The 13,829-nt window shown below is 37.3% G+C and overlaps 1 protein-coding gene across 1 annotated transcript; it reads right to left on the reverse strand.

Moving 5' to 3' along the window:
• Nucleotides 1-227: 227 nt before the first annotated feature.
• Nucleotides 228-4,288, reverse strand: LOC115736377 (26S proteasome regulatory subunit 7). The gene is made up of 10 exons (XM_030668064.2): nt 4,114-4,288; nt 3,639-3,720; nt 3,068-3,159; nt 2,903-2,980; nt 2,599-2,660; nt 2,074-2,218; nt 1,690-1,908; nt 1,414-1,595; nt 798-973; nt 228-632 (listed from the first exon to the last, which is right to left on the reverse strand). Exons 1-10 carry the CDS (start codon nt 4,198-4,200, stop codon nt 475-477), a joined length of 1,281 nt encoding a protein of 426 aa, XP_030523924.1. The 5' UTR covers nt 4,201-4,288; the 3' UTR covers nt 228-474.
• Nucleotides 4,289-13,829: the final 9,541 nt, after the last annotated feature.

A 13,829-nucleotide genomic window follows, 5' to 3' on the forward strand; every position in this document is an offset into this window, starting at 1 on the left:
AGCCGTCACTGTCTACTAGGCCAGACTAGACTGCCTGCGTGCCTACGACTCGCTCAGGCTATCGACAGTTGAAGAAAGAAAGGAATTTGGTCACTACAAGCCCTCCAGCTGCAACCGTTACACCGTGTTGGTAGCAAAGCTTATGATTAGCAACCCATCGCCTAGTTACCAGTGACCGCGCAATTACATGATTGCATCCCAAGGAAACTCTGGATACGCATAGCCAATAAGAACATGAAAATCCTACCATCCTTCAAGATATTGAAGAAAGAAAGCCACTTTTGCAGAGTAAGACTCAGGTTTTCGCCCGCATGTTCCATCAACTTCGGCTGAATATCAGTTTGACTTAAAAGAGAGACTATAGCACAAGATAACTTTCAAATAAGGGTTGGGAGAGCTGCGGGGGCTGAATGTTTTCAGCTTCGGGAGAAACAAAAGGAAACAGAAAAAGATGACAAAAAAGGAACACCCATTTTAATTGTAGACCATGTACTTCGGAGTAGCACTAAACTTTTGGTAACCTTTGATGACTTTATTCACAGCATCAAGGAAGTCTTTCTCTGTCACGGTCTTCCGGCGGGCTCGGATTGCATACATTCCTGCTTCCGTGCACACACTCCTTATGTCAGCTCCTGCAATTACAATTTGATGTCAGAAATGAAAACAAAACAATGTAGCATTACTCCCGGAGCATATGTTGAACATAAGAACTCCATCAATTAGAGCCTTAGTCAAGGAAATTGAAAAGAAAACTAAGTGTATGATCAGCAATTTGCTCAACAGCTACTGATCCTCACCAGTCGAGTTCGGACAAAGGCGAGCAAGGAGTTCAAATCGAACATCTCTCTCACAGTTCATAGTTCGCGTGTGAATCTTGAATATCTGTGTCCTGCTCTCTAAATCAGGAAGACCAAATTCAACCTTACGATCCAATCTTCCAGGACGTAACAGTGCAGGATCTAGAGTGTCTGGCCTGAAATATAAAACCCCAGTGAGCAGAATATGTAAGGACATTAACATAACAAAGTTAAACCCAATTCTCTACTGTTATCTTTCACAAATCCTCGTAAAGTTACTCAAAAAACCTATTCCACAATTTCAAGTTCTTCCACGGTAGATTTGAATACTGCATTCCAGGAACAATCAGAAACAAACAAAAGCTCGCTTTAAACTACATTAAGTGAATCAACAAAATAAGAAAAAAGAAAAGCATCATCCTAAGCATACAAAGCCAAATGGGCAGATGCATTTTGAGGATTTTTTTTTTTTTTTTTTTTGGTCAGAAAGCATTTTGAGATATTTCCCCGTTGTTACTTATTATTTGGGAAAAAGAAAAGGCTAATGATGTGAAGTTGTCAAGTGGCTAATTTGCAAGACAAAGGCGGTCATTTACAGCAAGAAATAACATAATACCTATTTGTTGCCATGAGAACTTTGATGTTACCGCGAGCATCAAAACCGTCAAGCTGGTTTACAATTTCAAGCATTGTTCGTTGAACTTCATTGTCTCCACCCACGCCATCATCAAAACGGGCACCCCCAATAGCATCAATTTCATCAAAAAACACAATGCAAGCCTTCTTGGATCGTGCCATCTGTAGGCAAATACGACGATAAGTTAAGAAATTTCAACATTCAAATCGTCAAATAAGTGTAGATGATTCAATTACGAAATTCCGAATCATTCACCTGAAATAGTTCTCGAACCATACGAGCTCCTTCACCGACATATTTTTGAACAAGCTCACTCCCAATGACACGAATAAAACAAGCATCGGTTCTGTTAGCAACAGCTCTCGCTAAAAGTGTTTTACCAGTTCCTGGTGGCCCATAACAGAGAACGCCCTTAGGAGGATCGATTCCGAGCTTCACAAATTTCTCTGGATGAAGCATCGGCAACTCAACAACCTAGACACATTAGGAACTCAAAAGCATGAAACCAATGATCTTAATCTCCTCAATGCATTGACAAAAAGTAGGCATGACATCATGTTCACAGACTAGAGAATGGAAAAGAGATTAAAAGCAAAATGAAAATAAGCCACAAACTATCTGGAAGTGCGCAAGACTTACTTCACGCATTTTCTCTATTTGTTCCTTACATCCACCGACATCATTATACGTCACATCTGGCTTCTCTTCCACCGTCATCATTGTCACACTTGGGTCAATTTTTGGAGGCAAGGGAATCTGAATCTGATATTTATTCCGATCGACACTGAAATGACAAGATTGGAGTCAAACATGAAGAAGAGTTTCTCAATCCACAATATCAAACGACACGCAAGTCCCAAGTGCAATGCAACTAAAGGAACTCATGACATAGTCAGTGTGTTCCAGATTTTAGAAGATAACCAAACAATTACAATCAAGTAATGGATTGAAGAAAATCAAAATCATGCAGATTCACCGAGCCTGACACATCCAGGGAAAAAATGTACCGAGGCACCACAGGACAGAACAAGCACCATACCATGATTTTTTGGAGCTTGTGATTTAAAAGAAAAGGAAAGATAAAAGGGATACAAAGTCTGACTGTCAATGATAAACCAGATGCTGCTACAACAGTGATACCTAGATAATTCACAATTCACCTACCCCACACGCATGCCCTCTTCGATGTCAGTGGGTGAAACCTTGTCACCAAGCCCAACAACAAACTGCAAATCACAGTAACATCATATCAGACCATCTGAATGAGAGAAAAGGATGAGGACTACAAACATAATACAAGCGCAGAAAAGACTCAAAATTCCTCCTAGATTTCGATGAAGTTCATCAACTTCATTTTCATATTTCAATAACACAAAAGTGCATGCTCAAATGACAAAGATCAGTTGACCAAAAAATATGACAAAGATCGATGTTTCATGAATTTACTGATGAGAATTAGTCAGCATACCTTTGCAATTTGCTTGACATTTATGACATACTTGGCATCCTCAGTATTTGGACTGATTATCTTGGTACATCTAGCCACCTAAGTCACAAAAGAGCCCAAGATTCCAATTATACAAAAACATTTACCTTCCAGAATAGGTTTCAAAAACATAGACAGAAATCCTACCTGAAGAGGCTGCTCCTCTTGCATCATCTGTTTGTCTGAAACAAGATCCCATTGGCTGGGTGCAGCCAAGCCAGTATCGGACTCCTTGATACCTTGGGCACAAGAAAATAACATACAAGAGAGAAGTCAAACTAGAAAGCCAATGAAGATTCTGTCTTGTAAAATCTTAAGCCACTCTAGCATTTCTACACTCCATTCTGCTTTGGTCACACATATCATACTCCATTTTGATCAATATCAACATAAAAGAAGCCTCCAATTTAAATTCTGGAAAGGAGTACTAGCAGCAATTGTCACCGAAAGACAGAAATGAGTTTATGTATCAAAGTTACACATACCCAACCAAGCTTTCAGCTCATCATGTGAATGAGTGAAACATAAAGATACACAGTCCGGGTCTGCTCTTCACCAACGTCGAATATTAAATTCAGATTGATTTTTCATATGGAAAGAAGGATATGAAATTCTTCAACTCGATGCTAAATCTCTCCCGGCTTTTCACGTGGATGATAAATCACGCAATACATGCTTCTAAAGAAACTATTAACCAGGATGTTTGGGGGAGACATACCACATAAGTCATTGACCTTCTTAGCCATCTCCTTGATCTCCTTTTCGGCTTTCTTTATACCTGTAGAATACGGTCCCAACCCCTGCATGATCCAACGAAAGAAAGGACGTCAACTCGCAAAACTCATGACACAGAAGACCAAAATGGAAACAAGTATTGGTAGCCAGACTACTCGAAAGAAACATGAAATACAACGGTACTCCGAATCATCGTCTCAGCACTCGATGCCGCAAACTAGGAAAAAGAAACCCTTCAGTCTGAAGGACACGAAACAACTGGACAAAACTAGAGGACGCTATCATCTTCCTCCTAGCGTCGACAGAACAAACGGTTATCAGCAGACACCAGCATTCAAAATCAACAAATCTAAGAAATCATTGGACTCAGTTCCCCCAAGTTCTTCCGCCACAGGTGCAGGGACAAGGTCAAGGAACGATAAGATTATTAGGGTTTTATCTTTTGGGGAGGAACATACGTAGGTCTTGAGGAGGGCGATGTCGTCTTCGTCGAGAGGGCGAGGGTTCGTCTCGTCCTTGATCTCGTCTTCTGGTTCAGGCGCCATTTTTTTGGGGCTCGATCGAGTCGCAGTCGCTCTCCCCCTCCCCTTCTCTGGTGATCTCCGATGCTTACTTGCGTCTTGGGGAAGAGGAGTGCTCCGTTGGAGGACTTACCCAGGAAAGGGAAGGTCACGTGATATGCACGTGGCCTTGGTTGTATCCGTTATTCGACCCGGGTTCATTTTCTTGGGCCGCTCCGGCCCAAACTCTAGTAGAGATCTTTGGCCCGGTTCATGGAAGAGGTTGGCAAAAACATTGACACACCGAATAGAGTTAGCTTTTCCATTTTTTTCTCTCTCTCTCTTAACAACGCTTTAAATTTATCAACTTTTATAAGAATTTAGCTATCTTTGTTTGAATGATATACCAACTTTGCTTTCGATTAAGTTTCCAACTGATATTAAGTTACCAGATCCCATTTGAATTGCTAATCGATGATTATTTGGGCTTTTTTCTCTCGTTGACATGTATGAGTTTACCAATTTTCATTTGTGTGAATCGCCGGCTTTTCTTTCGTCGGGTTATTAATTAGTTGTGATTTATCAAGTCTCATGTGGGATGTTTACCAACATTTCTTTGTTTTTCCATTTTATTTTACCAAATTTTCAATGAACACAACGATTTTTATATGCCTTACTTACGAACCCGTTAAATCTGTCAAAATCTTTTTAGAAATTACCAATCTTAATTGGGTTAATCACCAACTTTTATTCGATGAAGTTATTAACAAATTTTGCGTTGCCGATTCTTAGTTAAGTTCAGTACAACGTTCATTTATTTTTTTATATTTTTTATCAGCTTCTCTTATCTAACAAAAGAAATTATCTTATCATTTTAGGAACTTTTATTTACCTTTCTTACCCACAACTTAAATTTATTAATTATTATATAAAATCACCAGCATTTATAGAGTAACTTATGAATTTTCTACGGCAAACTTACCAAATAATAATAATTTTCTGCTCTATTTTCAACCAAAAAAAAATGGAAATCCGTTGGAGCGTAAAACAAAGTTAGAAAAGGCCGAACCCTCCAACATAAACACAATGGAATATTCCAAATAAGGGTTTGAAGTGTCATCATTTTCTCAAATAAGAGTCTGAAGTGAACATTGTTTCTAATAAAGTCTTGAAGTGTCCTCATTTTCTCAAATAGAACCCGAAGTAGATATTGTTTCAAATAAGGGTATGAAGTGGCTATATCAGTCTTAAAGAAAGGCTTGACCTCACCGGCCAAAAAACATTTTCATATTTACTTTTTTGAATTTTTTCCTTCTTTTTTTCCTTTTTTGCCTCTACCTTTTCTTTTCTTTTTTCCTCTTCCCTCCCTCGGAGGCCCTCGCATGAGGCCGGCGACTTCTACCGGCCATCGACGAGCTTCGATGACGGCTAGAGGGAAGAGAGAAAAAGAAAAGTAAAAAATAATTATTTTTAAAAATATATTAAGATTTTTTTACTAAAATGCCCCTTCCTTCGATTGTTGAATTGGTCACATGCTCATCGGCCAGCCAAAAGTCTTTATTTGAGACGATTTGGTCACTTTATGCCATTATTTGAAATAAGATTCACATCATGCCCTTATTTGAGAAAATAAGAGCATGTGAGCCTTTATTTGAAATTTTTCCTGAACACATGGGATGATATGTGGGGTTAAAAAATAGAAATTGGGTTTGTTAAGCCGGCAATTTAGAGGATAACTCGCGTCTCTAGATCCATGTGAAACCCTATGGGAAATTCCCGAGAGTTATGACCTTTAAATATTTACTTTAAAAGTATTTTAGGTACTGTTCCTTAAAAATGACTTAATTAAACATTTTCAAAAAGGGTTAAGACCTAACAGAGTCGGTGAAAATATTTTAGAATTTGATTGCATTATGTACACAAATTTTAGGATTCCCCGAGCAATTTCCCCTCGTACACGTCTTTGATGTATCAACATGTGTTCCAATCTCCAAAAATGGAATGACCAAGCACCCATGAAGATTATAATCAAGTTCAGAGAGGACTCGCATGGGTTCTCTGCTCATATCTTCCAACTTTCGGGGCAAACTTACACTACTCAACATGATTTCAGAAGCATGTTGAATTTTTAGGCCATCATCATCCTTGTTTAACAAGAATAATAGCCACAACAAAAAGACATCACCGAGTAGGTTAAGATCTTTCAAATCAACAACCACAACATCTGAACCCTACACCTCATCAAAGTCCTTTCATTTACGATATTATTAAGCTCGAATCGACAATGGAGGATTTCATTATATCGTTCCGGATGAAAAGGATTTTTCTGTTCTAATGGATTCCGAAAGAGTTAGGGGTCGTATGGCAACCATTTTATTTCTAAAAAGTGATTCTCATTATAATGATTTTTATTTTGTTTTGTTTCTTGGATAAATTTTAGAGAATCGGAGCGTGTTTAACAACTGTACAAAATTAATGTTCTTGGAACATAAACTCGTTTAGTAATCGCACAAAATTTATGTTCTTAGGAACAATTTCTCTTCCAAATTTTTTCATTTAAGTCAAATAATTATGTAGTTACTGTGTAAAATTTCATCCTAAATTAAAAACTAATTTTCAATGCACACTAAAATAATTTAATATACACTATTTTTTAAGCATATCATAAATGAAAATTTTAATGCTCGACATTGGGAGGAGAGAGACGTTTTGAAATAAAAAAGGAGGAAAAAAGGAAGAGGGAAGTCGTAAGACCATATATAAAGCCCACGTTCATGCAAGTGCAATGACACGGGTTATAATGAAGATATACTTAATAATTGACTTTGCTTCTTGTTACGTCCCTTTATGTAAGCATATGTTGATGAAATCGTGGACATATTTTGCGAAAATTAAATTCAATGAGCATTTTGCACATGTTACTAGACATGCATACATGTCAACTTGCAGGTTCCTTTATGTCATACCGGATTCAACCTAAGTTTTGCAAACCTTTGTAATGAAGCTTGGACTACATGAAATAAATGAGTGTATTTGGTCAACATATTGAGAATTGCACAACAAGTGTGGCTTCAAAAGTTAGGTGGCGCGGAAAATCCGCTCAAACAATTTAGCAACCGAAAAGCGTAAGAAAGACGCAACGGTGGCTGTTAAGGAAATTCCGGTGGCAAAAGAAAGACACAATAGTGGTTGTTAAAGAAATTCCAATGGCGGATGAAAGGCATGAAAAAGAAACTAGTGTGCCGGAAAGCGGGAAAAATATTTCATTGCAATAAGAGATAGATCACAAAAGATAATCATGTTAGTTGCTAAAAATAGCTAAACCTAGAATCTAAAAAAAAAAAAAAAAAAAAAAAAAAAAAAAAAAGCTATACTACTTCATTGGTCCCACAATCCAATGACTATCAATCTAAAAGCTGCATGTCTTCTTGTCCCTTATTGTAACATGCTGGGGAATGCCACTCTGTTGGCCACAAGGTGAGTTCTTCATTGAAGTATTAGTGCGGCTTGCATGATTATCATCTCTCGGGAAAAGTACATTAAAAGTGTCATAACTTTTGTACGGCGTTCACTTGAGTGCTATAACTTTTAAAAATCGTTCACTTGAGTACCAAGTTGACGTGGATGCCGGAAAAGCCGACATGGCAATTGGAAAACTAACATGGCACGAACGGAAAGTTGACGTAACTCGCCGAAAAGATGACGTGATACGCCGAAAAGCTGACGTGGCACGCCGGAAAAATTGTTGTTGCACTCAAGTGAACGATTTTGCTCCGACATTGCACTCAAGTGAATGATTTTGAAAGTTATGGCACTTAAATGAACGTTTTGAAAGTTATGGTACTCAAGTGAACGCCGTACACAAATTATGGAACTCACGGTGTACTTATCCCTCATCTCTCTGACCCTTTCCCTATTTAGTACTTGTACTCTTGAGCCGACATGACTAGATTTCACAATGAACCAAAAAAGCCAGTAAAAACTTAACTCCAAACAAAACCTCCACTTTTAGCCCCATCAGCACGAGTCAATATACTTTCACTAGCAGATTGTACCTTAAATGCATCATAATAAATATTTTGCTTGCTATGATAAACATAACTATTGTAATTTGATTTGCAATACTTTTCCTAAGCATGTTTATCTCGGCGGCCTCCTTATGAGATATATCATCTGCAACCTCTTCTTGTATAGGTCCATGCGGTTACTTTGGATCACCATATCGGGAAAAGTTTTTGTCCATCCTATCTTGGTCACGAATGTAATTATGGAGAGCACAACATGCAATTACAATACATGCTTGGTTTTGAACCATAAATTGAGGCATATATCTCAAAATGGAAAAGCAGTTTTTTAATGCACCAAATGAACTCTCAATGACATGGTTTAACATTTCTCTTGCTGTTTTGGGTCATCTTCCTCTACCCCTATAATCGTTCGGATGATACCATTCACTTTTAAACGGAGTTAAAAATCCTGAAAGTATTACATAACCAAAATCTACCATGTAATATTTGCCTATAACAAGGTATATATACATTTGTTATGATATGCAGTTACAATACAATCATAAAGAAAATATTCATTATGGACAAAGCAAATACCTAGCGATGGTCAAGGAAATTGCAGCCAATGAGTTTTCGGTGTTGCCAAGAGGGCTCTACAATCGTTGACAAATCCTTCCCACCCAAGATACATGAAAGTAAATTCCATATCAAATGAACAAACACGCAACACATACTGGGTAGTAATCCCTTTCCCGCCTCTATAAGAGATTTGCTTCGATATAGGAATAGAAGCATTAATGTAGGTGTCATCAATAGCACATATGCAGCCCTGTAGTTTCATGAAAGTCCAGTGTTATACGATATTATCAACTACATGTATTTGATGGTGTAACATTGTTATGAAAATCATACCTTGAAATAGCATTTATAAGAATCTTCTACGAGATATCATCAAAAGAAGGTGGTTTGATATTCTCTTTTGCGGTTTGAGAAATGGTTTCAACACAATAGTGAAATATGTGTTGATTGTTTGTCTCGAATGTTCGAATCTCTCACATAAATCTCTATTAGAGTTACCCCGACCAATCAAAGATAAGAAGATCACAATTTGTTTATTTACCCTAACATACCGACTATATTTCAACCAACATCTTGTCGTCATTCAATTACATAGGTTCAGAAAAGCATGTCTCTCTAACATAAAGGCTTCATATACTCTATCTGAATGTCCATAAAGAATCTCCCTTATGCATTCGGCTCCTAACAATTAATTGTCCCTAATAGGTTTTTTCGTATGCATGAACATGTCCATCATAACAATGCACAACCATATTATGTCAATATCATACTCATCCAAATAATGATCAACTGGTGCTACTTGGCCATTAGACTCACTATTTTGTCCCCCTCCTACAGTACTTATGCCATCACACAAATACAAGAATATTAATATAGATATCTGGGAAAGAAAAATCAAGTAATAACCAATAACATTAGTCGTAGAGTGAAAGCAAACCAAATATAAAAATCACGCGCAATCTATTGTGGGATGAAAGCCAAATAATATTATAATATAAGTCATAGACTAAAACGAAACCAAACATAAAAATCCTACACAATCCATTGAGGGATGAAAGCCAAATAACTCTATAACATAAGTCATAGAGTAAAATAAAACCAAACATAAAAATCTCATGCAATCCCCAACACATTTTCCAACATCTACTAAAGACGTTGGAGAAGTTCATTTCTCATCTCAGTTGAAGTTTGGATGAAAGCCTCCCTCCATGGCACTATTCATTACTCGTTCCAATACTTTGTGGTAAAGATTTGAATCCATCTCGGGCATGCTAAGTGGGACATTAATCACAGCAAATACGAAGAAGGGGTCTACAGGTGGTAATGCGACCTGTGAAGTGGCGGCAGAGTCACTCTGTTGACTTGCATTAGATTTCATCATCTCTTGCGATACTCTTGCTTCTCTTCTTGCTATTTGGAGTCATATCCAAGTTGTGTTGTCCACTTGTAAAGACTCCCTAATCAATGGGATACTCACTAAAGTTTTTGGATCATCGTCTACATGACCACCATGATTGTCACATTCCTCGGACACCATCAAATCTTCCGTATTTCCTATTGTTTCATCCCCAGTAACATAGATATCACCAAATATAATAGACAATTCGAAGTACCGAGGAAACCCATCCTTCTTGAATTTTACGAATTCAATATTATCCTGCAATTTTCATAATAAAGACATACTTCAGCAACATAAGCAAACCTCTTAAAATACACATACAAAATGATCCAAAAATGACCAAAAGTTAAATGATACCTTGATGTACTTTTCCCATATATTTGGATCATCAAAATAACTATTTTATTTACATAATCCCAGCCAAATCCTAATTGTGAAAGAAGCTTATTAAAACTACCAAACTGTCTTCTCAATTTGTTCATCTTGTTCTTCATCTATGATTGCTTATATTCGAGTCCTGTTCGAGTTTTGAATTCAGCTTGTATGGTTTTCCACCCCGCTTTGCCGAAAGTACAAGAGGTGCGATTTCCTTTTTTTTTACCTTTTCTACCATCAAACTTATAAAGAGGTTGGTGAAAGGGTCGATCCACTTTGTATTAAATTCATCTTTCTTGGATGCCATTGGCTATCACACGCAACCATAACATAGTCGGATGCATGTATATACACTTTTCGGGAAGCAAGCAATAGGAAATGCAATTGGATCTAGAATTGCTATGTTCCGATACCTATATTTACAACAAAGCTAATAGAAATTGAAACTTGGTACCCCTATGTGACTATACAAATTAGTCAAGTGCATAAAAAAATCTAGCAAAACAGCAAAAAATAGATCCAAGTTGTAGTTCAAAAAAAATTACAACAAGTGTGAGTACAAGTTGCAGTTCAAAAAAAGTTGCATATAATGATCTAGAATTGCTTCGTTCTACCTCCATATGGGATTTGCTGCAAGTTGCGGTTCGAAAAAAATTACAGCAACCTAGACTTCATATCAAGGCAATGATTGATTCTCCGGATAGATCAAATAAAATATGATTTGTAAATATTCTAGGATCTTAAGAGAGGGACAGAGAAAATACCCAAAAGCTATATATATTACTTAAAAACTTAATTGAAAGAGTACAAGAGAGAAACAATTTGTAGAGTGAGAGAGACACCAAAAACTTACTTAAGACTCACCTACTTACTAATTTCTAATAACACCGAATATACTTCAACATAATTACACAGTGAATCCTTAACACAAGATAGTGTAGTATTAAATTAACAGACCTACCTCTAATTCTTAGCAGCAGGAATTGACTTTAGCAAAATGAGGAATAGTAGATCTATATGCTAGTAGTGACAAGCTGAATGAATATATCCATTTATAGATTGTAATATCCTATAATAATGCAATCCCTCAATGGACAAGGAGTAACTAAAGAAGCAGCTCGTCTTGTCGCCCGATTAGGGCGGCCCCAGCTAAGATTGGCAAGGGCCGCCATACTTGTGCTCGGGCGAGCCCGCCCTCCCCAATCTAGCAAGGGCGGCCCTACTCGGGCTCGGGCAACAAGACGGCAAGGGTTGCCCTAATCAAGCTCGGGCGAGAAGACAAGAATAGAACCGAGTCGTGCGAAACTCACCGAAGTCGTTCGATGAGGGTAGCGGACGGCAGCAGTAGAGCTAGTGAGTCACGGGAGCGGCGGAGGAGGCGTGAACCGAGCCGCGAACAAAAGAGTCTGAGAGTCTCGTTGTTTTGTGTTTACGAAAGGTCGAGCGAAGTGACGAGAGAAAGGGAAAGCGAGAAAAGATAATGCTTTTGTGTTTCTCAAAAGTGGTTATTTTTCCAAAACCAACTTTTTTTTGTACTTATTTTTCTTCAAAACTGATTCTGCAAACGGAATCAAAATCGGAATCGTTTATGTTACTAAATATGATTCTCATTTTTTTTTAACAAAATCACAAAACTAGAATGGTTGCCATATAGGCCCCAAGTAACTTATAACCAAACATGTTTGGTTTCATTTTACTCTATGACTTATGTTATGATGTTATTCGGCTTTCATCCCAAAATAGATTACGTGCGAATTTTTTATTTGATTTGCTTTCATTCTACGACTTATGTTATTGGTTGTTAGTGGTTTTTTTTTAGATATCTATATTAATGTTCATGTATTTGTGTGATGGCATAGTTACTACGAAAGGGAGACAAAATAGTGAGTCTAATGGCCAGGTAGCACCGGTTAACCATTACTATGAGTATGATATTGACATAATAATAATATGGTTGTGCATTGTTATGATGGACATGTCCATGCATACGAAAGAATCAATCGGGAATAGTCAATTGTCAAGAGCCGAATGGGTAAGGGAGATTCTTTGTGGACATTCGAATAGAGTATATGAAGTCTTTAGGTTGGAGAGACATGATTTTCTGAACCTAAGTAATTGAATGACAACAAGAGGTTGGTTGGAAGATAGTTGGTATGTTAGGGTAAATGAACAAATTGGGATCTTCTTATCTTTGGTTGGTTATGGTAACTCTAACGGAGATTTATGTAAGAGATTCGAACGTCTAGGACAAACAATCAGCACATATTTCACTATTGTGTTGAAAACATTTCTCAAACTGCAAAAGAGATTATCAAACCACCTTCTTTTGATGATATCCCAAAGAAGATTCTTATGGATCGTAACCATAAATGCTACGTTAAGGTATGATTCTCATAACATTGTTACATCATCAAATAACATTAGACTTTCATGAAATCGTAGGGCTACATAGGTGTCATTGATGCACCCACATTAATGCTTATGTCCCTATGTCGAAGCAAATCCCCTATAGAGGTAGGAAAGGGACTACCGCCCGGAATGTGCTGCGTGTTTGTTCGTTAGATATGAAATTTACTTTCATGTATACTAGGTGGGAAGGATCTGCCAACAATTCTCGAGTCCTCTTGGCAATACTAGAGATTCCTCCACTGCAATTTCCTCAACCATCACTAGGTATTTGCTTTGTCCATAAGGAGTGATTTTCTTTATGATTGTATTACAACCGCATATCATAACAAATGTATATATACCTTATTATAGGCAAATACTATGTGGTAGATTCTGGTTATGCAACACTTCCGGGATTTTTAATTCCGTTTAAAGGTAAACAGTATCATTTGAATGATTATAGGAGTAGAGGGAGACAATCTGGAATAGCAAGAGAAATGTTCAACCATAGGCACTCTTCACTAAGAAATGCCATTGAGAGGTCATTTGGGGTATTGAAAAAACGCTTTTTCATTTTGAGACATATGCCTCAATTTACGGTTCGAAAGCAAGCATGTATTGTAATTGCATGTTATGCTCTTCATAATTACATTCGTGACGAAGATATGATGGACAGAAACTTTTCCCGATATAGTAGATCCGAAATACCTGTGTGGACCTATACAAGAAGAGGATGTAGTTGATTTATCTCATGAAGAGGCCTCCGAGATAAACATGTTCAGGAAAAGTATTGCAAATCAAATGGAAATGGATAACAATATGGCTGAAATTCTATGATTTTGTGTTTCCGATTTTTGTAATCTTATTTTTTAAGTACTTTGCAAGATTTATGTTTATCGTAGCAAGCAAAACATTTATTATGATGC

Source organism: Rhodamnia argentea, chromosome 11 (assembly GCF_020921035.1).
Source record: "Rhodamnia argentea isolate NSW1041297 chromosome 11, ASM2092103v1, whole genome shotgun sequence".
NCBI classification, from domain to species: Eukaryota; Viridiplantae; Streptophyta; class Magnoliopsida; order Myrtales; family Myrtaceae; genus Rhodamnia; species Rhodamnia argentea.